The sequence below is a fragment of the Lissotriton helveticus genome, chromosome 8 (assembly GCF_964261635.1).
Source record: "Lissotriton helveticus chromosome 8, aLisHel1.1, whole genome shotgun sequence".
Classification (NCBI taxonomy): domain Eukaryota; kingdom Metazoa; phylum Chordata; class Amphibia; order Caudata; family Salamandridae; genus Lissotriton; species Lissotriton helveticus.
In genome coordinates, this window is record NC_136069.1 from 912,505,665 (window position 1) to 912,530,910 (window position 25,246).

At 38.9% G+C, this 25,246-nt stretch overlaps 1 protein-coding gene across 1 annotated transcript in view; it reads left to right on the plus strand.

Annotated features, from left to right (window-relative positions):
• Nucleotides 1–25,246, plus strand: part of DCBLD2 (discoidin, CUB and LCCL domain containing 2) — a 526,471-nt gene that overhangs the window by 342,049 nt on the left and 159,176 nt on the right. Inside the window, exon 9 of the mRNA XM_078657730.1 lies at nucleotides 21,607–21,731. Coding sequence (XP_078513856.1) covers nucleotides 21,607–21,731 — 125 coding nt within the window. The remainder of the gene's footprint in view (nucleotides 1–21,606; nucleotides 21,732–25,246) is intronic.

A 25,246-nucleotide genomic window follows, 5' to 3' on the forward strand; every position in this document is an offset into this window, starting at 1 on the left:
AGAAAGTGAATGCGAGGTATGTCACCTGCCTCATCTGCAAAGATAAATTATCAAGAGGGACTGATAAAAAGTATAGTTATGGGAACTATACCATGCATAGGCACATGACCAGGAAGCATCCACTCAATTACAGCCGGGCGGAAATACGGGATATGGAAGAAAATCCAACATCAACTCCTGTGGCCAGGTCAAGATCGTCAATATCATTGACACCAGCAGAGGCACGGGAAACTGTGCCAAACATCCAAGAGAATTTTGGCCACATGAAACATACTTGTATGCACTGTGGTGCGTTGATAGCATGTGGCAACATGAGTATCAATTCAATAAACCTAGCTTACAACAATCATAATTGCCCTAACCGCCCCCAGTAATTTTTTTTTTGCTCCTGTTGAGCCCTTTTCAATGCCTGTTTTTTGTTGTTTCCCCCCCAAAAAAACCAAAAAAAATATAAAATCGTTCAAAAAATACAAAAAAAACAAAAAATGTTCAAAAAATAAAAAAAAATATAAAACAACAAAAACATTAAAAAAAAGTTCTTTTCAGAACTACCTCCCCTTTCAAAAAAAATTGCTAGAATGTTTAGCACTCTGGCAAGCTCTATTTCTTTTGGTTCGCTTCCCGGTTAGCTTCCCGGTACGCGGACCGGGAGCTAACCAAAACATTTAAAAAAAAAAAAAAAGAGTAAGTATAAGGAAAGTAAACAGAGAGTGATGTTAAAAGAAAGACAGCTATAGGGAGTAAAGAAGAGATACTGTTTAATAGATCTATTTACCGAAGAAAAGACGAAGAGGGTATAATTGTGAAAAACAAAATAGATAAGGAAGTGAGAGAAAAAAAAGAGAGTAGAACAATAACAAAGAAGAGTTTCTTGGAGAATGTGAGTGAATGTTCAAAATAAGATTAAAACATGGGGAATAACAGAGAGAAAAAATAGAAAACAGAAAACAAAAAATAACAGAAAAAGATTAATTGAAACAGCAAAGAAATGTAAGTAACATAGAGCCATATCATCAACATAGGCAATAAAAGTTTTGCAGCTTTTATCAGCAGAAATGTGTCGCTAAAGCCGCTTTTGCGGCAGGAAACTGCCGCTAAAACCACTTTTGCACCAGTTTTCTGCCAATAAAAACAGCAATAATTTTATTGGCTGTGTTCATAATATGCCCCTTAGTGTGCTTCAACTACACAGAGAAAGCATTATGAACAAGTAGTGATAGAGTGATCAGTCAAAGACACTAAGAGTAATGGAGACGGAGTGAGTGAACAAGAGTGAGGAACTATGAGAACAGAGGGACTGAGAAAAAGAGTGGAAGGAGTTGAGTAAGTAGGTAATAGAGAAAGGAATGAGGGAAGTAGCAAAGGCAGGAAACTGAGGGTTAAAGAAATGAAGCAGTGGAACTAATAGAAGTTAAATGTGATAGAAATGTAACGAAAAGAGTACAAAACATTTACCTTATAATTGTCGTTAAATTACTCACTTTTTGTTTTTATACTTTCAATCTGTGAAAGAGAGAACAAACATTTGAAAAATATTAAAACATGTATTTAAAAATTACAAAAGACAAGGGAAAAGATTGAAGGACAAACAGTTTTTCAACAACTTTGACACTTACAGAAGCTTCTGCTTCTCCAGGCCCCCTACACAGTCCTAAAGATATACATTTTAAACTAACAGTATCTTGTTGCAGATGAAGTGAGGCCTATCTTAAAACATGGTGCATCTTTTGCATTGCTGTTGTCTCAGAAAAGTGTCGCAAGACACTAAAATTTTAAATGATTGCTTCAGGATGCCAATAAGATGTGTCCTATCCAGAGGTTTGTTTGAGGTGAGGCCTACTCAGGGTTGCAGATGAAATTTAGAGTTGTTGAAGAGTACAGAGAAGATAATACATTTGCAGGCCTACCAATGAAGTGAGTCATGTCCACTGCACTCTTGAACAAAGGCCAAACCTCCTCTGTTTCCCTGGACAGACCAAAAACTTGATCTGCACAATGTGATTCGTAATGATAGGAAACACAGGTGATGTAATTGAAATACGTGCAATTTCTTTTGCTCATTTCACAATCACATCACTTGTGTTTCCTTTGCTTAGGTATCTCATTGTGCAGATGTAGTCCAGCATATGAAAGAGTACGCAGAAGTGCAGCACTGCATGCAACAACTTTGACACTTACAGAAGCCTCACCTTCTCCATGCCTCCTACACAGTTCTACATATACATCATAAATGCAAACAGTACAGAATTAATTATACATGTTAAATGGTTTATTTTTGCTGTTCTCAGAATGTATCAAAATTCACTAACAACAGTGACTTGAAGGTATTCATCATATAACAGCGGGGGAAAAAAAACACAATCAAAATGATTGTGTTTAAAAAACCCATACAACATAACAAATCAGAATTCAGAACTCCTTAAAGTTAACTTACTTTCCATGACGTCAAAGGATGTCCTATGAACAGCTTACACTCTGTTGTGCTGTTATTACCTTCAGCCCGCCACTTTCTGAAAGAAAACCTCCATCGTTTTTAAAAACATGTTACATGCAATAAATGACTTCTTGCTCTCTACCACAAGTTTCCACAAGGCCAAATCTTGTCAGAGCCATTTATAACTCTTGGATTTGTTGTAAGCCAATCCCGTCATTTGGCATTTCTGCAACTTTCAGAATTAAAATGTTGAAGATCATTTTCACAATCCTGGAATAGTAATATCTTCCCCTTCTTGCTCAGTCATGTTCTACATTTCCTATGACACTGATACTGCTTACTATGAAGCAGACTTACACTACCTCTATGACTACTACAATTATTTAATTCTCTACATCACTTTTAATCACAAAGCAATGTAAAACAGTAGACAGCATTGCAGACTTACATTCCCTCTACTCTATGTTTTGATTGGCTGCTTCAATTAGCTTATAAAAAGAAATAGATTTTCTGAACTCATTCAAAGTGCACTTATTTCTCCATGACGTCCAGTCTTATGGTTAGAAGTTATGTCTCTGAACTACACTTATCCTCAAGGCCAAATCGTGTAGGAGCCATTAGAACTTCTTGAAATTCCTCAGAGCACATCCCGAGATTCTTTCCCTAAAATTTTGGTTTTAAAAACACCAGGTAAGAGTTTTTAAGGTCATACGGCAATTTTTTTTTGAAAATTAAAACAGAATCATTGCAGAATGACCAGCCATTTCTAGACTTTAAATAAGCTGTGTAATGTCCTGATGTTATTGAAGGACCGTCATGATATATAATTGCTACAGTTACAAAAGTCCTTCCTGATATTGACAACTGTGAAGCCACAAAATTTTTAATCAAAGTTGTCAATTTTGTTCCATCAGGCCTACATCGTTGGAACATTAAAATAACATACTGGCCATATGTTCGTATAAATAATGTGGACATCATTTCAGATTTACATTGGCTACACTCCATGTTGTGATCAGCTGCTTTTACTAGCTTATTAAAGGAGACTGATTTACTGTCTGGCAAAGTTAAATATATAAATCTTTCTGAGTCTACACTAGTAGTTAGTACTTGATACCATACAGTTCTCGCAGTCATGCTGCCATTGATAAGAAAGCCCAAACAGCTGATCTACATCTACACCTTCAGCATGCAATACATCAAGCATATACATTAAAAACTCCTGACAATCTTGCTGAATATTTTGAGAGAATTGTGTTTGGCCTGAACATCTGTCTAACAGATTTCGAATTTCAGACACACTTTCTATGTTTATTCTATCAGTGCTACATTTCTCTAACACAGAATTTAACAAACTGCAAAATCTTTGATCAGAATTGACCACAATCTCTTCTTTTACATTTTCTAGAGAAAACAAAACATTAACCACTACATTAGCATAGCAGTTGACACCAGAACTGTTTTCAAATTGAAAACCAACAACATCTTCAACAGAATCCTTTTTGTTTCTGCTTATAATTTCAGGTTCATCGACTTTTCGTCTTTTTGCTACAACCTCCCCAGTATTGGTCACATTTCTTCGTTTCCGGCCTACCACACGTTTCTCAAACAAAGGATATTGAGGCAAATGTGGCGCATACTCTCTTCTTAACCTATTGTATTCCTTAACACAATCTAGATCCGCACAAATGCTTGTGACATCACACTCAATCAAGTACAATCCCGATAAAGTTCTAACTCGTGACAATGCCACATATGCCATACCCTCCTTGAACACAGAACTGCCAATATTCACCAATGCACTGTCTACACTTAAACCTTGCGATTTATGGATTGTCACCGCATATGCCAAGCAAACAGGAAACTGCTTACGGCGAACATATAAGTCTTTTACAAGCAAAAATCTAGCAGAACAACGACTAATTAGCTGTACTTCCTCAATGCCATCAAATTTAATTTTTAAAAATTCAATTCCATCTCTATTTCTGTATTTTACAAAATCACCATTACCCATTGATCCATTTACCAGACCTCTTTCAACATGTAAATTCCTTCTTAAAATTATACGGCAGTTCAAGCACACATTCAGAGTCTTTTCAAAACCTGCAGTTTTAGATATACTCTTCTCTAATGAATCCAATTTTGTTTTCAGATTCTCAGACAAAATAATTGTTGATCCCATATGCTCTACTCTGTCAATAGCTTCCAGTTTCACAATCTCTTGCTTTTCTAAATGCAACATTTTGTTGTTGAATTTGGCACATTCTGCAAGAGTTGGCATCAAACATATTCCAGATTTCTTCTCAGTAATTTTCTGAAAAATATTCTCAGGCACAACATCTTGTTCTGGATATAAATTTGACAGTAATCGTGCATGTAAAGCTTCTTTCCCATGCTCGGTCACTTTTCCAATTCTAACATCTTGTAGAATAGTCTTGTAAACTTCATCCTTCGCCTGACGCATATTTTCATGCAGTTCAGCATAATTGAAGTTTAACCATATATTGACGTTGCCAATGCTGCCTAGGCACTTCCTGGTATCTTCATGCGTGAGCATTTTGAACACAGGTTGCCCTTTCACTGGTGTCAGCTGCAGAAGATCTCCGAAAACAATGATGTGTTTGCCACCAAATAACACATCATACTCTGTTTTGAGAACTTCTTGCATTCTCAAATGCACAAAGGCAAGCATGACATTGGAAACCATGCTTACTTCGTCAATGATAAGAAGTTTCATTTTCCTCAAGATTCTTGAAACTTCAAAACAAGCATCTCCAGATAGCTTGTGATATTGTAATTTGTTGTCATGCTCCACTGGCAGCATCAGTAAACGATGTAAAGTAATCCCTTTAATGTTATGTGCTGCCAGTCCAGTTGGAGCGGTGACAACACAAGACAGCGATGACTCTGTCCTTTCCTGCAAATAGCATGAAATTGCTTTAATGAGGAAACTTTTTCCAGTTCCCGCTTCTCCACTCACGTACAGTCGGACAGGCTTCAACGACGTACATGAGCACTCTTTCTTGTCATGACTTAATCCATGATCAATTTGCATGGTAACTTCGTCATATATTTTCCTCTGCTCAACGTTGAGTTGTCTTTCCAACTCTTCTAAGTTAACCGCATCCTCCTGAGCATGTGCCATGGCTCTTTCCACTTCATTCATAGCAGTGGCAGCTTCATTTTCGATAACAGGTCCTCCTAGTGGATCCTGACTCAATGAAGCAGAACTCTGACTGTCCTGAGAACTGTCTCTGGCAATCTCGGCTGCAATCATTGCTTCCTGCTCAATTTCCGCATTCAACATTTGTACATATTTGGGAAAAGCAGGACATTCTATGGTCTCCTTGGCGGCATTGAAAGAGTCTTCGTAACAGAGAAAATCTCCAAGCAGTTCCTCTTCTGCACGCCAAGGCTTGAAAAGTTGCAAAAGTGCTAAATAGAAAAACTCCTTTTTTTCAGGAGATTCGCCACTCAATTTTCGATGGTTTACCAAGTGGCATTTTCTTTGCTTGACCAGACATCCCTCACTTCCTATTACAGAATACACTCCTTTCTCAGTATCTTCTTTGATGTTCCTCTTGAATATGTAATTTTGAAGAACCTCATACAGACAAACATTCTCGAGGTGAATGCTTCGATTTGGATAATATGTATCCAACATGTTGGTCTTCAAAATGTCGCTACTGTTTGGCTCCTTTTCCGCCAAATACTCAATTTCCCGCACAGGTTTGAGAACTCGATTACGCGTTGCAGCAAGACCAAGACTCGCCCAAATGATACTCCTGGACTTGGCATAGAGACTTGCTGAAGACAACCGGTCAGAACATTCGTACGCTCCGATTTCTCGATGCGACAACATCTTCAGACTGAAACTGTACAACTTCTTGCTGAGGCTCTTTTCATGGGAAATGTCCTCCCACATATCCTTCAATTCTGTCTTCTCTTTTTTGGTGATGTAAGACGTCACATACCGAGCCACAGCCATACAGTCATCAGCCACAAACTGTATATCCATGTTAGCATTCCACATGGACAAAATCACCGGGTTGTAGTCGTTGATGTACTTGGAGTCTTCGTTCCTCTTCAAATTGTATGTGTTTTTAGGTGATTTCTTCATCACATTATGTCGCAGCGAAGACATCAAACTGTTTACTCTTCCTTTAGAAATCACCGGTCGTGGAAAGCCGAAACGACATTTGGTGTAGAACTTGTCCTTGTTTCTGAATTTACGACGACAGTACTTTCCACATCGATGGCTTTGGAAACGCAGAACTTTTTCTCTTAGGCTTTTCTTCTCCTTTGCGTTTGGAACAGCACACGTAGAATACTGTTGTATAAAACTCATCACTGAGTCTTCTGGATCTGTTCCAAATTTAGGTGCATCCTTGATCCACAGCAACATATGTATATGAGGAGCACCTCTTGCTTGGTACTCCTTTCTCCAGAAGAAATCCAACACCTCTCCAAGAGGTGGATTCTTCTTATTCATGATGAAAGACATCATAGCTTCAAATCTATGATTGAAGTACCTACATACATTGACTGGATCCAAAGAGCACAGTTCTCCGGGTGTCTTGAATTCGATGTTTTCTACGTTAGCATTTGCCTCTCGTAGAAATTCAATAAGTCTTCCCAGCCATACTCGGCACAGCTCAGAGTGAGGAACCATGTGGGAGTACCTAAGTTCCTCAGCATACATTTTAAATCACCATGACGACGGTACCAGTACTCATTAGTACCACGCTGACACGCCATGAGATTAATCACGTGAGAATCCAAAATACTGTCTTGGACATTGACTTTATCCATAAAGTCACTTGCCGAGATGTTTTGCATGTGTATACCACTTTTCAAGATGTGGTTCACTGCATATGACAGTCCAGACAGATCGCTTTCAAACAGGAGATGAAACAAATAAGGAATGCATTGTCGAAACCTAGCATCTCCTGCATACAATCGCAAAGTCCGGTATTCAGAAGCAGGAATTTGATGAGGTCGCTCATCATATCTTCCTCCCTGACCTGTTGGAAAAAGCTGTGGGAAACACCGAGCTTCCAAACTTTCCTCCCAAACACTAATGGGACTCCCTTTGGCTTGTTTCATTTGAAACAACTCAATAGCATTCCCCATGACTTCCTTGGAATGCAAAGGATGAACACTATAATGTTCATATATTTCTTCACTAGTAGAAGTTTCTACTTTCTCAATTTGACCAGCACACAAATCGCTATCCTCTTCCTCATTTACTTCCTCTTCTGCAACATATACATTCTTATAGTATTTATTATTTTTTTTCAAATACAATGTTGCCTTTTTAACTTTCCTAACATCTACTAAATCTTGCCATATTTTCTTATTCTTTGTCGGAACCCCATTAACTAAGATAACCAGAGGTTCCTCGTCCACTTTTTCTACTCCAATTGTGTTAATGTTTTTCTTCAAATCTAGAGGCAAATAAACAACTCTTCCCTTTAATCCTCTCTGTAAATCTGATGGAGGCAATTTCCCTGTCTTTGGCTCCATTCTTACAATAGCCTGAAAGGGATGGATACTTTGAATCAAAATAGATTCATAAGTATTTAAATCCTTCAATTCAGAAGGAATCTCAACCAATTCCAGATTATTATGAACTGCTCTAGCAGGCATCTGGTTTTGATTTAATTTGCAACAACAATAAGTACACACACGTTGATCCAATCCCAAATCAAAACAATTTTCTACCATCAAGTATGTTGCGAAATCCTTCCATTCACTATTATTTTCCCTTTCACTTTTTGCATATAAATCCACTAACTTAGTCTGATTCTTATAATAAGTGCGTCGACAACACACACAAGTGAAATTTGGCCTCTCACTTGATTTGACCTGAAACGTGGCAATTTCCCTCTGGAAATTATCTGTACTGGAAACCTGTACACTATCTTCCACATTACCCGCTTCTTCTTGGTCAATTTCAACATTCTCCTCTTTACTTCCAAAGTAACAAAACTCAATTTCTTCACATATATTCTTCACATCTATTTCAGAACCATGCAAAAGAGCAGCACATAATTTTTTAAGCATAATTGCTGGACTCTTAGCATAATACAACATTCTAACTAATTTCCTCACTTTCTTATGATGCACTGCTAGCATCCTGAAATGATGAAAAACACTCTGGCATACTGTCCTGGAAAGACAAGCCAGTGAATGACCATGCAAACCTGTCACTTCTCTCACTCTGCAAGGATCTAATTCTTGCAACAACCTTATTTTCTGCTTCAAACTTTTCTTATTAAATGACCGTACAAAATCACAAAGCAAATTGATGGAATCCTGTCGCACACTGCAAATACTACTACACTTCCAGGTGTACACAGGACCCTTAGCACGTCTTCCTAAAACCTCATTACCTAACACCTCTTCTGCCTCTGTTGTCACAAGTTTTTCTTTTTCAACTGGACAACCATCTTTCACTTCATAAGCACGACCACTGGTGTCAACTGCATGCACCAAATCATTATCCTGGAAATAACTCTCCTCATTGAAAAATGCCTCACAGCTTGAACTATGCATCCATTCTCCAGAAAAAACTTCACAAAAATTACTACGATTAACTATTCTCTTCCATCTACTATTTCTTTTGAAATCATAAATTGCCTTGTTTAGCTTCCTAATTCTATTGATTATCAAAAAAATAACTTACGTTTAATTTCAAATGCCTGATCAATAACTTTCTCAACTTTTTTTTTCTTATAAAAAACCACTTTCTGTTGACCTTTCTTAATATTTTTTAACAAATTGCCAATTATCCTGTTGCGCAACATTCGTTTACTAATGTCCCTAAACTGTTGTTTCCTTCTACTATCATGCACAGAGTTATCTCTTGCTCTAGCAGTAACATTTTTGATTGGCCTTTCCTTTCCATTTGAATTGCTTCTCTTTTTCTGGACTGAAACATTTTCTGTAGTAATATTTTTTTTACTGCAAATATTTCTTATGAATGTTTTTGTACTCTTACCCGGTGCTTTCTTGTTGACTTGACAAATCTTTTTGTTAGAGGACTGCTGCTTTTTTTCAATCACCTGCTGTCTTTGACGTTTTGCAGCCTTTCTCAGTCTTTCTTTCGTTGGCATGGTGAAATGTTGAAATGATCTGCAGTTGAATCTGTGGTAAAATATATTAAAAAATGTTATTAACCACTATTACCCAACAGTACATCAATAACAGTAATCAAAAACACACTACTTTACATTTTTACATATAAGATTTTTTAGTGCATGGCAATTTTAGAATATAGAAATAGCAGAAAAGAAATGGAATTTATATTCATGTTACCTGTGCTATCTTATATGTGAATCTGATCTAATTTTATGAGCATATTTTAATATTTTATTGAAGACACTACACATAACCTGTTTTTGAAGGTGTCTTTATTTTTAAATTAAACGGTTTACATTTTTACTTTTTATTTATTATAAATTTTAAAAATAAATGTTTATAGTTCCATAGGATCAAGCAGGTCAGCTTCCCACCCTATGTCATATAATTCGGACAAATCTGCATCCTCATCACGTTCTTCTTCATCCTCAGGATTTAAATCATCCAAGGGATCAACATCCACTGATGTTTCAATTACAAGTTCAATGATGAGGTCAAAATCAACTGATTGCAGATTATTGCTCATGTTGATGTTGTCTTTATCTTTAAAGAAAGATAACAACAATGAGATGTTGCAGAGTAAGAGACAAATCTCAGAGATTATAATAGTAAAATTGTTTAACAAGAGTAACATTTTGCAGCTATTATTTAGCCATGTCCAGCGATGCTGAGCAGGTGAAGCCTATGTCTAATTTTTCAGTGAACAGGACTCATCTCTTCTTAACCTTGGATAAGCCTCACCGACTCTGTGTCTCCTGCACATACTTAAATGTAAAGGGGCAGATTTATGTTAAATGGCACATCCCCAGGCATGCACCAGTTAACGTGCACCGCTGCTCTGCCACCCATGGTGTGCCGCATTTACAATCCGATAGGAGAAAGCTGCGTCAAAACCCTGCGCCTGCTTTAAGCAGGCATAGGTCTTGACGCAACGTTGTGGAGATGGGGCACCCCTGAGCCTTGCTGGAGCTGCAGCGCACTTGCGATACAACTCCAGCAATGCGCCACCTTTACAGCACAGATACGTCACACATCTGTGCCATTTTTGCCCCATGCTGCGCCGCATTGTAAATGCAGCACACCATGGGTGGCAGAACAGCGGCGCAGGATGACTGGCACATTCCTGGTGATGCGCCAGTCATCATAAATCTATCCCTAAGCTTCTTATCTTGTTACAGATGAACCGCCATATGTATCATCAAACTATTTTGCATTTCCTAAATAGCGAATTTTAAGGAATAAATAGCAATTCTTTACCATTCCTAATTTGCAATGAGCAAATTGCTAATTGCAAATTACCCATTCATTTCCATGGGCTAGGAGGCTCATAGGAATGAAGGTGCAATTTGCGATTAGCAATTAGCTCATCGCAAATTAGGAATTTTTCCAAGGGTGCAGGGGTGTCTCAAGAACACCCTGCTGCACCCCTGAAAAAGAAATTTGGGGGCATATGGCGCACATACATGCCCTAAGGGCATGTATTGGCGTCATATGGCACCTTTTGTTTTTTGGAAAAAAAGCTTTTTGAAAAGAATTCGCAAATTACCACCAACTAGAAGTTGGTGGTAGTTTGCAAATCCTTAATGGCATTTTTTGCATATTTTTTGTTTGATACATTGCATTTAAGGAATCGCAAAATTTGCAAATCCTTCAGTGCATTCGCAAAATAAGTAATAGCAAATTTTGCTATTCCTTATTTTGCATCAAACTTGTTTGATACATACCATTTGTCTAATTAGCATTCGCAAAGGCCGAAATTCGCAGAATTTTGACCTTTCCGAATGGTAATTAGCTTGATACATATGGCCCGAAGTGAGGCCTGTCTTGCAACATGGTGCATCTTTTGCATCACTGCTGCATCGGTTTCATGTGGCACGTTTTTTTTACACCATGACACATCTGCCTAAATGCATCAATTTGTAATTTTGTCGCCTCATAGCAAATCTTTTGCACCGCCGCTGCATCACAAAAGTGACGCACAGTGGCGCAAAAGAGGCATACACCTATCATAAATCTGTCCCTAGCATTTTAAATGATTAATTCAGGATGACGATAAGGTGTGGCCTATCCAGAGGTTTGTTTAAGGTGAGGCCTACTCAGGATTGCAGATTAAAGTTACGCTTGATGAAGAATACAGAGGAGATAATACATGTAAAGCTCTACCAATGAAGTAAGTGATGTCCACTTCATTGCGCCAGTCATCATAAATGTATCCCTAAGCTTCTTATCTTGTTAGAGATCAACCGCCATATGTATCATCAAACTATTTTGCATTTCCAAAATAGCGAATTTTAAGGAATAAATAGCGATTCTTTACCATTCCTAATTTGCGATGAGCAAATTGCTAATTGCAAATTACCCATTCATTTCCATGGGCCAGGATGCCCATAGGAATGAAGGTGCAATTTGCGATTAGCAATTAGCTCATCGCAAATTAGGAATTTTTCCAAAGGTGCAGGGGTGTCTCAAGAACACCCTGCTGCACCCCTGAAAAAGAAATTTGGGGGCATATGGCGCACATAAATTTTAACAACATTCCTTTACCTCAAAAACGATTTTCAAGTCATAATTTGAAAACACTGCCCACAGGGAAATGACTTAAAATGTCCTTAAGACACATGAAAGTGTTTTTTGAAAGCCTTTGCAATTTTTTGGGGTCACTTTTAACATGGTTATGTAACTCAAACAGTCAAAATCTAAATTTACCATGCACAAGTGTGACCATATTTACAAGGAATGTGCCCCACGGAGAAAGGTCTTTTAATGTAATATGGGAAAAATGACATCAAATGTCCTTAAGACACATAAAAGCGTTTTTTGATTGCCTTTGCAGCATGTTTGTATCACTTTTAACATGGCTATGTAACACAAACATTCAAAATCTAAATTTGCCATGCACAGGTGGGAGCATATTTACAAGCAATTTGCGCCACAGAGAAAGGTCTTACATTGAAATGGGAAAAATAACATCAGAGACAGTCAATTGCATTATAAAGAAGCATACACCATTATGTCCTTGTCAGAAATATTATAACCATTCATTTTCCTCAAAAACGATTTTCAAGTCATAATTTGAAAAGACTCCACAGCTCCTATGCAGAAAAACACCCTGTCAGTACTAATACTTCACATTTTCTCCAATTACATTTTCTCAAAGAAACAAAATCTATTTGTAAAACACTTGAGACAAAGCAACATTTGAAAAACACAACTTTCTTCATAATTTTCTCCTTAAAGCACACTATTCTCTATCTAAATTAAAGAAATATTTTCTCACCTTAGCAAATACTTTGAGTTTGAAAACAGTCTCAGAAACACACCAATTTGTCTTCAGCAGAGCAAAAGGTATGCACTCCAGAGTCTGCAGCTATCAAAAGCACAGAAATGCTGTAATTCTTCACACATATCTCTCATGTCACCCAATCAAAACTCTTCCCTCACTTTTTTTCAAATGAAAACCCTTCCCCCCTCGGCCATTTCATGCCTTTTCTGCATGGCAACCACCTCTTGGAAGACTTCTGGTGTTTGCAAGTTCACACAACAATGTTGCAATTGAACTCTGAACTCTCAGTGCACCTCATATCCAGTGCATTCTTTCATTTAATGATTTTTTCTTGACCACTCAAAATACATCTTTCAAACAACTCATCCATGCACCCTAACTTTCTGTTTTCAGCAATCAAAATCCACCAATCACTGTTACTGCTTCATTAACACAGAAACTCCACAGTTTTTTTCATTTTAAACTCTTATTTTTTCAACTGCCATTTCATTGCCACACTTCATCTGACTGCAGGAGAACCTTCTCTCACCATGTTTTCTGTCTGGATTGTTGGACATAGTTACATCTATTGGGCTCAGAGGTATGCTGAGAACAGGAATTTACCTAACCTCAATTTACAAGATGTGGAAATTAAGTGGTTTGGCCACAGAGGATTAAAATGTCACCAATTGATACCATTGGTGAAAACCTTTATGCATTTGCCAAAACCTGACCTGTTAATTGTGCACTGTGGAGGTAATGATTTGGGCACTTTGACTGGGGTAGGTCTGGAAATGCTTTTAAAGGACACCTTTGAGCAATTGATGGCACTTTTTCCTCAGACTGCCTTGGTATATTCAAATATATGCCAAAGACAGAAATGGAGGTGGTCAAACCAATTTTGTCCACAAATTGAGAAGTCGAGGAAGCATGTAAACAAATCTGTTTCAGCTTACATGAGAGACCATGGAATGGGCTCCCTGTACAACAATAACTTGCGTTACTACATGCAAGATATCTACAGAGGAGATGGAGTTCACTTCTCAGATGAGGGCAACAGAATTTTCATTCTGAATTTAAGACTGTGCATTGGTACCTACTTATAAGTACCTAAATGTACCATAAACCCAAAAGCTCTTCTCAGAGCTACCCTACATCTGATCACTCACAATTATTATTTCACTCTAACTTTTTTCACTAATTTTCAACAAAGTACGCTCCCTGGGGCGCTTCCCGGTACGCGAACCGGGAGCTAACCTCGCTAAATTTTTAAAAAAATGTTTTTTTTTCGCACATATGGGCCTCCTCAGCCACCCTCAGAAAACCTAGGGGGTCAAGATAAGTCTACCGTGCCCCCTTCTACCCATTCTGAACATTATTTGCCCTCCATCTTGTATCTTAATTCGACCGAAACACAAAATGGTGGACTCCCGTAACGCTTAAGGTTTGCGAACCGGGGCGCTCACCAGTTCGCGTACCGGGTCGCTCCCTGGGAAGCGCACCATCAAAAAAGGTGGGAAAGTAGTTTACAGAAAAGCGACTGGAGACAATTTCACCAAATATAGATTACCTCATACTACATACCAATGCCTACCATTTTCACAAATTTGATTGAAATTCCATTTAACCATTTAGCCTGTAGACCTCTCTAAATACCCTGAGGTAAATTACTTCACAAAACACATCTGAAGTGTTGGAATTGACAACCAATTAAAATGTTACTTTCATTTTCTACTTTTTTTACCTGACATTTGATTGGTTATGTACCTGAATATATATAAAGAAAGAGAGAGAAACACAGCCATTTTGACTACTACTTCCTGAATTACATTGCAAGATCATTTTCACTCACAACTTAAATTTTAGAAGGTGAGATATTATTTTATAAATTTGAAAACATTTTCAGATAGTTATATACTATCCCTCTGTAAGAGTTAGACATTGAGAAAGGCTTCTTTATTATAATTATGGATTGATTTAGGTTTCTGTGGTATAATTATGAATTTACTTAGGCTTCTTCTACTATCCCTCTGTAAGAGTTAGACATTGAGAAAGGCTTCTTTATTATAATTATGGATTGATTTAGGTTTCTGTGTTATAATTATGAATTTACTTAGGCTTCTTCACAGGCACTTTTTAATAGTACTACTTCACGCCTGAAACCATACAGTGCCCATAGATTACTTCTCTGTTATAAACTCACAAGTACCTGTCTGAACTTAAACCCAACAGTGCCCTATCACTACTGATATATTTATTTTTTATGCAAATTACAGCAATAAAATGGAAGGTGAGCAGAATGTTTCCTTCGAAATTGTTCTGGACAGCAACAATGAACAAGTTATGGAACCCATTGATGACTTAGAATTCATGGATGAGTCACGGGACTATGAATTACTTCAATGTGTAGAATCTGTCGATCATTTACTCCATTATGATGACGGTCAAATGTGGGAACTTATGTTCACTCAACAAGAGGACATATCGGACAGTCAAATGCTAGACGTTCTATTAAATTTTGAAAAACAATCTGAAAAATAAAATTGTATGTAATATTAAAAAATTGTTTGAGTCTTTAATCATTTTTATATGTAATTCATAAACTAGTTAAATGTTAGAAATGTTATTAAATTTTGAAACACAATCACAATAATAAATGCTTAAAAAATAAAAAAATTAAAAAATAATCAACAAAACCAACAATCAATTAACATACAGTATTTGAAAAGTCTATCATTAATTTTTCATTATAGTACGCTGCCCAGAACGCTTCCCGGTTCGCGAACCGGGCGCTACCCACGCAAAAAACAAAAAACAATTATTTTTTTTTTGCCCCGCGGGGCCCTTTTAAAGCCTCCACATTAAACCTAGGGGGTCAGGGAGGATATACTATGCCCCCTTATGATCATTTCCCCCTTTGTTTTGGCCTCCTCTTGTCTCTCAATCCTACCGAGAGACAAGATGGCGGCCGCTCCGGACTGTTTAGAATGTTGACAGACACCGGAGAGCCAATCAGCTTCGCTACGCGAAGTTCCGGTACGCGTAAAGTCCGCGAACCGGAGCGCTGGCCAGAGCGCGCTTACAGATATATATCTTTTTTTAAACGTTAATTTCTCAAAATCCACTGAAGCACATATATTGAGACCTAGCAAAGGCACATCGGGCTACCAGTCCCTACAATTTTGCCAAGTTTCGTGCAAATCCATTCAGCCGTTCGGGCTAAAAGTGAGGCCAACCGCCCTATGGAAAACTCAATGTTAAAAACACGTTTTGGGACCCCCCTTTTTTCTCGGCCCCCCCTTGACGAACCCCCCCCCCCCCAAATTTCCAGGGGCTGCTCAGAAACAAAATGTTCCATTTTCCAGAAAATTTCAGCCAATTCCGTCCACAAACGCCAAAGTTATTAGACATAGAATTTTCAAAAATCCCATAGGGAAAATAGATATATATAGATATATAGATATATAGATATAAGTATATAAGTATCTGAAATGGGAATGGAGGCTGAGGAACTTACTGAGCTTCATTCTTACCGTGTGGAGATAGATATAGAGATATAGATATATATAGATATATATATAGATATATATATATCTATATCTATATCTATATCTATCTATATATATATATATCTATATATATATATCTATATATCTATATATATCTATATCTCTATATATATCTATATCTCTATATCTATCTCCACACGGTAAGAATGAAGCTCAGTAAGTTCCTCAGCCTCCATTCCCATTTTAGATACTTACTGCAAATGCCCACATATAGGATGTACTTGCGAAGGCAAGGTCTGTGGAGTGGATACATATGGTGATGTTATAAAATGAACTCAAAGACAATACAGTGGACAAGAAACTCCACCTAGGTTGTCAGTTGTGCCCACTGATCTTGACGCATCAGGGAAAAGAACTGCGTCTCAAGAAGCAAACATGTGGCGTATTGCCATTACACAAGCATTATTGGCCAGATATGACGGGGGACATTATGACGAATTAGAATCATTAATGCAACACCTCCCTGATAAATACAAAGATAGAGCAAATTAACTTATTCAAGAAGGGAAAAATATTACAAACACCTCTATTCGGTGTGCACTTGATGCTGCGGACACCGCCTCCAGGGCAGTTAACACCAGTGTTTTATTACGTAGACATGCCTGGCTACGCATATCAGGGTTCAAACCTGAAGTCCAAAGTGCTATACTTAATCAACCCTTCGATGAGCAACACTTATTCTGACCCAATGTAGATGTATCACTTGAAAAAATGAAAAAGGATACAGATACAGCCAAATCTATGGGAGCCCTGCAGTCTTAGGCTCCCAGACGTTCATTTTGCCGCTCATCCTATCGAGGCGCCACAAGGGGATACTCCTCAGACACGCCTTCTACTTCATACAAAGCCCCTACACGATCCACATATAGTAAGGGCAACCAAAGGGGAGGTTACAGGGGTAACGATAACAAAGGCAGCGGTAAAAACAACAACAACTCCCACTCTACCTCTACCCCTGCCCAATGACTCCCCTTCCCTTTCCCCGTCCCATTCCACTCCTGTCAAGGGAAGACTACAACAATACCTACCAGCCTGGGAAAACATCACATCAGACAGGTGGGTGCTTCAAATAATTCAATCAGGTTACTGTCTAGAGCTAACATCCACCCCCCCCCCCCCCAAACATACCACCCAAGCAGCGTCCAATGTCACAAGAACATTTAACACTGCTCAGACAGGAAGTATGCTCCCTATATTTCCTAATCCCAAAGAAGGACGGATCTCTAAGACCTATCCTAGACCTCAGACCTCTAAACATTTACATACAGTCTGATCATTTTCAGATGATCACACTCCAACAAGTCCTTCCACTCCTGTTAAAACACCTTCCTTGTCACTCTAGATCTCAAGGACGCCTACTTCCACATTCCCATCCACACAGCGCACAGAAAATATCTCAGATTTGTGCTAGAAGAGCAGCACTACCAGTTCAAAGAGCTCCCATTCGGAGTCACAACAGCGCCACAGTGTTTACCAAATGCCTAGCAGTAGTAGAAGCACACTTGAGAAGACAACAGATTCACGTCTTCCCATACCTAGACGATTGGATCATAAAAGCCAGCTCATACAGCCAGTGTGTACAACACACTCACGCTACTATTCAACTGCTCCACGACTTGGGATTCACAGTAAATCACACCAAGTCACATCTGTCACCTTCACACATACAACAATATTTCGGCGCTACAATAAACACCCAACTAACACTAGCATATCCCTCTCCAAACAGGATAACAAGTGTACAAACTCTCCTAACAAAATTCAAACTGCAACACTCGCTTCCAGCTAGAGTGTTCATGCAGCTCAAGGAATGATAACATCTTGCATATTTATAGTACCTCACGCAAGACTGCAAATGCGTCCACTTCAAGAGTGCCTAGCAGGTCAATGGAACCAGGCTCGTGGTCAATTAAGAGACCTAGTGTTGGTAGACAGTCTGACTCATCGCTCTCTGCAATGGTGGAGCACCAAAAACCTTTCAAAGGGCCGACCGTTCCTAGAGCCAGTTCCTCAGATAATCCTGACAGCGGACGCATCGCTCTCCGGCTGGGGAGCTCACCTACTGCATCACACCATGCAAGGCAGGTGGACACCGCAACAAAAGTTACTCCACATCAACCACTTGGAGTTACTAGCTGTTTTCCTAGCCGTAAAAGCATTCCAAAAACAAGTATCAGGCAAAGCTGTCTTAGTCCGCACAGACAATATGACAGCCATGTACTACTTAAACAAACAAGGTGGAACACACTCTCTGCTGCTCTCTGTTAGCACAGCAGATATGGAGATGGGCTATACCACTAAAAATGTTCCTCTCTGTCCCAACACGTTCCAGGAGCACAAAACACCATGGCCGATCTGCTAAGTCGACAGACACAGCAGATCCACGAGTGGGAACTTCATCCACAAGTTCTTCAACCATTCTTTCAAATGTGGGGACAACCTCAGATAGACCTCTTCGCAACCCACGAAAACGCAAAATGCACAAACTTCGCCGCCAGATACACACACCCGCTGTCCAAAGGCAATGCAATATGGATGAACTGGTCCAGAAAATTTACGTACGCTTTTCCCCCTCTCCCACTTCTTCCGTTAGTGATACGCAAGCTACAGCAACATTCCCTAACACTCATTCTAGTAGCTCCAACTTGGGCCAGAAGCTGAGCTTCCGGAGGGTCTATGGGATGATGCTAGGATATTCGACAATGGGCACATGCATAAAGAAGGCACAAAGCCAGGCACACAGGAAAAACACCCATTGGCAAATCATGTAGGGAAAGAAAAACAAACCTTTATGTTTAGGTAGGACGAATTCTCACTCAGGTGGCAGAGTCACTTTTCCTTGGATCTGGTATGGGCTTGTTTTTACTGCTGGCGTAACTCTGCAATATAAATGCAACACTACAGCGGTTGCATAAAATTTTGAGGTGGGAACATTGTATATTTTCACCAAGTTGTCAATAAAACGTGATTGTGAGACCTACAATTTTGTATTTTATATTGAGGTCGCTTCTGCAATTTTAGCCATTTTATATTGTTGCAAACGAAAGATGGTCCCCCACTGATGGCAGGTCTTGTGTACCTACGTGATTTATATTCAGAGCCACTCTAATTATGAGATTCTACAGCTGAGGCGTTTTCCACAAAAGTTGCCATATAATCCAACACATGCTGCCTAAACTGCATATTTTAACAAAAAAATGTAAATGCTAGCTCAAACAGATCAAACGTTACTAAAAAGGAGGTAACGTCCAGCTTCACAGTTAAAAGTCCATCATAATTAGTGACTGGTCTCTATTACATTGCTATTGGTGTATTTAGGTCTTAATCTGAAAGTAATGAGGCAAAACATTTATACAGGCATTGTTAATGTGTACAGATGTCAAAATAATAAAGTGATGCTATCAACAAAAATGTGCTGCATTATGCTACATAATTCTCATTTTTGTGGCTATATAATCTAGTCAACCCTGCCGCATAATTTAGACCTTCCCTGCCGTTTCATTACAGTGGCCCTGCTTATTTAGCACAAACTGCCAGAGCACTATGCATGGTGGGGGAGGTTTACAGTAGGTACAGGAGATGAGAAATGCAACCAAATAAAAGTTACAGGCTAAAAGGAATGAGCCCAAAGTGTGGAGAATAATCAGTTTCTTGACGGGATTAAGCCTAGAAAAATTGGCACATGCGTGAGGCTTTTCCTCTGCCACAGTGGCAAGATTAAAAGATAGTGTGGGAACTGATTAAGCGAGAAACCATGAAGTGAAGGGGGAGGTAACGGAATAAGGAAAAGGCAATAAAGACTGTGGCGAATGGTATTGGTGAAGGAAGACCTCATCTTGGTCAAAAATGTGGACATTGCGGCGTTTCAGATGCCAAGAGTGGACCAGTGTGAAATACGCTGCACACATAGCTTTGCCTGGATTACGAAGATACTTTCTGCCTGCTGCATAAGTGGCATTTCCTTAATTCAACTTTAGCTTGATTTATTTGCCACCAGGAAAACAATGCAATTTAATAAATGTTTCTATTAATAGCGCACGCATAATCTTGCAAGGCTGCATTTTCTGTAAGCTTTCCAGGTGTTTAAAGTATTATTGTTTGCTCCGTGCCCCCAAATGCGACCTCGTCCATAAAAGCAGAGACAAAGTAAAGGTGAATGTCTCTCTATAGTACACTTACTTTCATCGCGTTTTCACTCATTATCAATTCTGCACTGATTCCATTGTTACATTAATATAGGAGAAGTTCCCGCCGTATTGTACATTTTTAACATGCCACACATTTGACCCTGCCCCCATGCTCACTGAATCCAGACCACTGCATGCAGAATTACAATTAACATACTTTTCTTCCGCAAAACCCATTATCAGACTGATTCGCCTGCTGGGGATGCATACAGTGTGTGAGAACGCTGACTTGCCACTCCCGATTCCAGGAAGTGTGCCGCAGCGCACCAAAGATGAGTGGCCTGCCTTCGACAGATCCCACTGGACAGGGCGATAGAGCCACGCAGCAATCAGCAGCAGAGAGACCACCAGGGCACTCGGCCCACAGCGCTGGGACCTGGCAGCGGAAAGAAGTGTTTCCTACCTCGGCGCCCACCCTTGAACGTTCAGCAGCTGTGTTCCAAGAGCAGGTGGCTTGCACCAGTGTGGAATCCGCCCTAGAACACGGACGTTTAGCTCAAGATTCCTGCAGCCAATCACTAGCTAGAGCCTCCAAAGGCTTTTTGGCAGCCTTTCTAATTGGCTGTGAGCCCGAGTGCCACAGCTCATATATTTTTAGTGATTTGATGTCTACTTGTCCGTTGGACAAAATGGACAATAAATCTTCTTGCCCATTAAAAAAAAAATCTACTTGGTTCGGACGTCGGGCGATACGATTCCCCCACCCCATCTAGACATTGAATTCCAATCTGATTGATCTCTATAATTCTTAATGTGCTCACTTTTTGTAGACCTCGTTAATCATCATTAGGTGGGAGCTGACTACCGTGACACGTGATTGACTCCTTTAAGCCCAAAGCACTTTTAGCATCACAAAGGCGTGGTAGGAATTGGTGTATATTTGTGTTTAAAGCTGGTAGCCCTGTAATTCATACATAACCTTTATTGCTGAGCATACATTTGTCTGTGGCTTGTGCTTGTGTGTATATCTATATTTTAATCTAGTGTAAAGACAAAGCTTCAATTTTACAGGAATCATAACAACTGGCTCCACCATGGCACAGTACAACTTTTATGTGACGACATACAGAATTATGTACAGTGATGATGGAAAAAAGTGGACTGTGTACAAAGAACCGCACATCGAACAGGAAAAGGTAAACTATCTGAATTCCAGTAAGTTCAGGTTAGTTGAAGACTGCATTGCTAGAAAAAGGAAAAAGATGCTGTTTAATGTTTAGGACACTCATTGTCACATAGTTCTTCTTGGTAGGTGAACCTCTGGAACAGTAAGTAATGTTAAGCTCATTTACCTACATGGGTTTCACATTTGCTCATCCAGTGCCTATCAAACCAAGATATTGCATACGATAACAAAGAAGTTGCTGCTTTAAGGCATACTAAGATTAACCAAGCAGTTCCTGCCATACAACCGAAAATATTTTATTGCAAACTATGGAAAAGAAATAGAGGCTTATATAGGTTTGCTAAAAGGCCTAGGAACAGTACAGAGGAAAAATAGGAAGTGACAATTACATATTCTGCAAGCAAGATCAGCAACCGCCTGAAAAACACACAGGACATCGAGCTTCAGTTACACTTACCTGTTTTGCGTTACGCTGCTGAAAGAAACATTTTCAGAAGTAGCAAACAATTGGCATCTGGTCAACTGAGGTTGAAAATTCCATAGTTAACTGTTCAACGATGTTGGCATGGTGATAGTGAGCATAGCCTAGGTGTGTCAGAAAAAGAAAGGATTTCATGTGTTTTTGGTGGTTTGACAGCTGCTTTTGATCCTTAGGTGCATTTTGCAGTTATTTAGATATCCTGTCAATACTGATTGTTCTTTGTGCCTTTAAGTTTTGAGACTGGATTTCATTATTTTATGTTCAATGCTATGTATTTTGTATGGCGCACTTCTTTTGTTTTTTGTTGGAGGGATAGGATAGTTCTAGCTTCCTTTGTAAAGAATCACATTTAGTAAGTCTAGGAGGCTGATCTGTGGACCAGCAGTGAGTAGGTACTTTCCAGGATCACCTTAAGTCTGGCTTATAGTGACTTCTTGTAATGTGACTGTAGATGTCTACTATCTTCCTATTTATGCACTTTCTGAATCAGGATAAACTTGGATAGTTGAAGAGCATGTGTTACTGATTTTCTTAGCCTTCACAACAGCATTGTTTATCAGCTACCTTTTCAAAGGACAGCTTGGTGGAATCAGTCTGGTCTGTATAAAATGAGGAACATTAACTAATCAATGCAGATAGAAAATGTAAGGGCTGTCTCCCACATTCTACTGTTCAGTTTTGACAAGGTCCGTGTGTTTTATATACATGTATACCTCTGATATTCTGGGTGGCGTTTGATTCATTTGCCTCTAGTTATTTCCGTTGCTGGCTTGGAATTTATTCTACTTGGTGTCTTTTCGTGTGTGTGTGTGTAAGTTCAGCTATTCTTTGGTAGTTCTGTTCTCTGTATGCAGGAGATTCAATTGCTTAACCTCTTTGCAAGGGGTTCAATATAGTTGGGATCTGTTGTGTCCAACTGACAATAGTACTTCTGGAATATGCTCATGCCATCCTGATAGACTTGGACACCTGATCAGGTAGCTCCTCCTTTTTATCAAGGGTGATGGAGCTTCTCCAAGTACATTTTTTGGGCTGTGTACCATGTAATACAAATGTTGTCATATTTTTATATAGCCCTTTGAAAAAAGGTAAGAGGGAACATTAATATCGGTATAGAACTTTGAATGCGAAAATTATATTTATAGTGTCCACCCTTCCCCCACGATCATAAGGTTAGTGCTGACATACGATTGTTCTTTCATTGCTAACCTCTGATAAGTCTGGATAAGGTTGGATGTGTTGGATAAGTGATTTACAAAAGGGATTTCTAGATAGGTGAAGCCTGATGGACTACATCTGACTTTTACATTTTGCCAAGTGTTTCATTTACATGCTGGTTAGTTGTAGAACATCAGTTTTTCTTTTATAAGCTTGCTTTTGGCTTATATTATAATTTCTTGTAATAAGTTAACTGCGTAATCTTTAGGGTTGCTTAGAAGTATGAGCATATTATTTGATTAAACTACTAATTTGTAGAATTGGATATGCAGATTCTTACACCTTAAATTTTGTCAGTGATTTTTATTCTTTCTAGTAAAGATTCCATGGCACGGATATAGAGAAATGCGGAGAGAGGGAAACTTGACATGTATGAAATCTGAATACTGGTGAAATCAAACCATTAATCAGAATGTGTACTTTTGGCTTCACAGGATTTTAAGAGTATCCATGAATCTCTTTAGGTTGCCTTGTATTTCTATAGATTTAAACATGTAGGTCCATTCTCCCCTACCAAATGACTTCTCATTGTCTAAGTTGATGGTGCACCACAAAGTCTCTAGTGTTTTCTCTGCTGAGGCAATGATCTTGGAGAATAGTCTGGTGTTAGAGGATATATTTCCATTTACGTACCCTGTTTCATTCGTATTAATTAGATAGAACATGACATGGTCAAGACCAGAGGCAAGGATTTTGAAATCCACATTGAGAAGTGAAATTGGAATGTCATTTTTAGTGGCCCCTGCTCTTTACATCAATGAAGGTGAAAATGGTTCAAATTTTAGATTTTCCAGGAGACATTGGTAGAACTCTGTTAACTTAGAAGCATCTGGGCTGGCAATAGTCCCAATCTTTAATTATTTGATGTTGTTAGGCATTGTTTCATCAGTTGCTTCTGCTTCAATGTAGGTGTTCTTATCTTTAATTTATTCACATAAGTTTAGGTCTTCTTCAGTGACAGATTTAAATTTGCACATAGTTTTTCATAGAAATTTGAATTGTTGGAGGATTTATGTTTAGTTTAATAGGGAGGTCACTCTCTGCACACAAGCATATAGGATTTTGGGTAATGGTAGTTAAAGGCAGAGAGACATACCAAGAGGCATATGCGTGTCTGAAAACCTTGAACACTTGTTAATGTCATGATCACACCAGGACATTAATTCATGCAGCAGCACAAAAAGATGACGGATTGCTGACCATTGTCAAACATTCATCCCCAGTACAGAGATCTGGGCCTAAATCCATCCTTTTTTACTCACCATGCCTTTCCAGTTTGGACCCAGCCATGTGCAAATCAGTCTTGACCCTACTCCCCATGGGAACAGTCTAGCCCGAACTGCCAGGCAAGGTCCTTCTTGGTCTGGCAACAAGCCAACCTGGGATCAGCTTCGTGGTATCACTCCTCATCAGCCAGGCTAGCTTGAATCCAATGGCATAGTGAGTACAGAAGCCACGTCTGGGCATACCCATCCTATTTGGGTCAACTACAGCAACACAAACCAATGTCATTTATTCATGCAACATTAGATATGTTGAGATGTGGTGTAGAACTTCTGTGTTTTGCTTTTGTACATTTTTGTGGCTCTCTTTATAAAGAAAACTTATTTGTTCAAAATTCATTTATGATCTGATGTAAACCATCTCACTGGAATTTATATAAAGAAAATAAATACACTTGAATGACTCGTTGAGAAGTTGTGTTTTCTCACCGTAGTTTAATTAACATTTAAGTGGAAACAAAACCTAACATGCAAATTGACTCATATGCTTCGCTGTGCTTAACAGAACACTGTGCAATTTCTCACGCTGCATTTCTCATAACC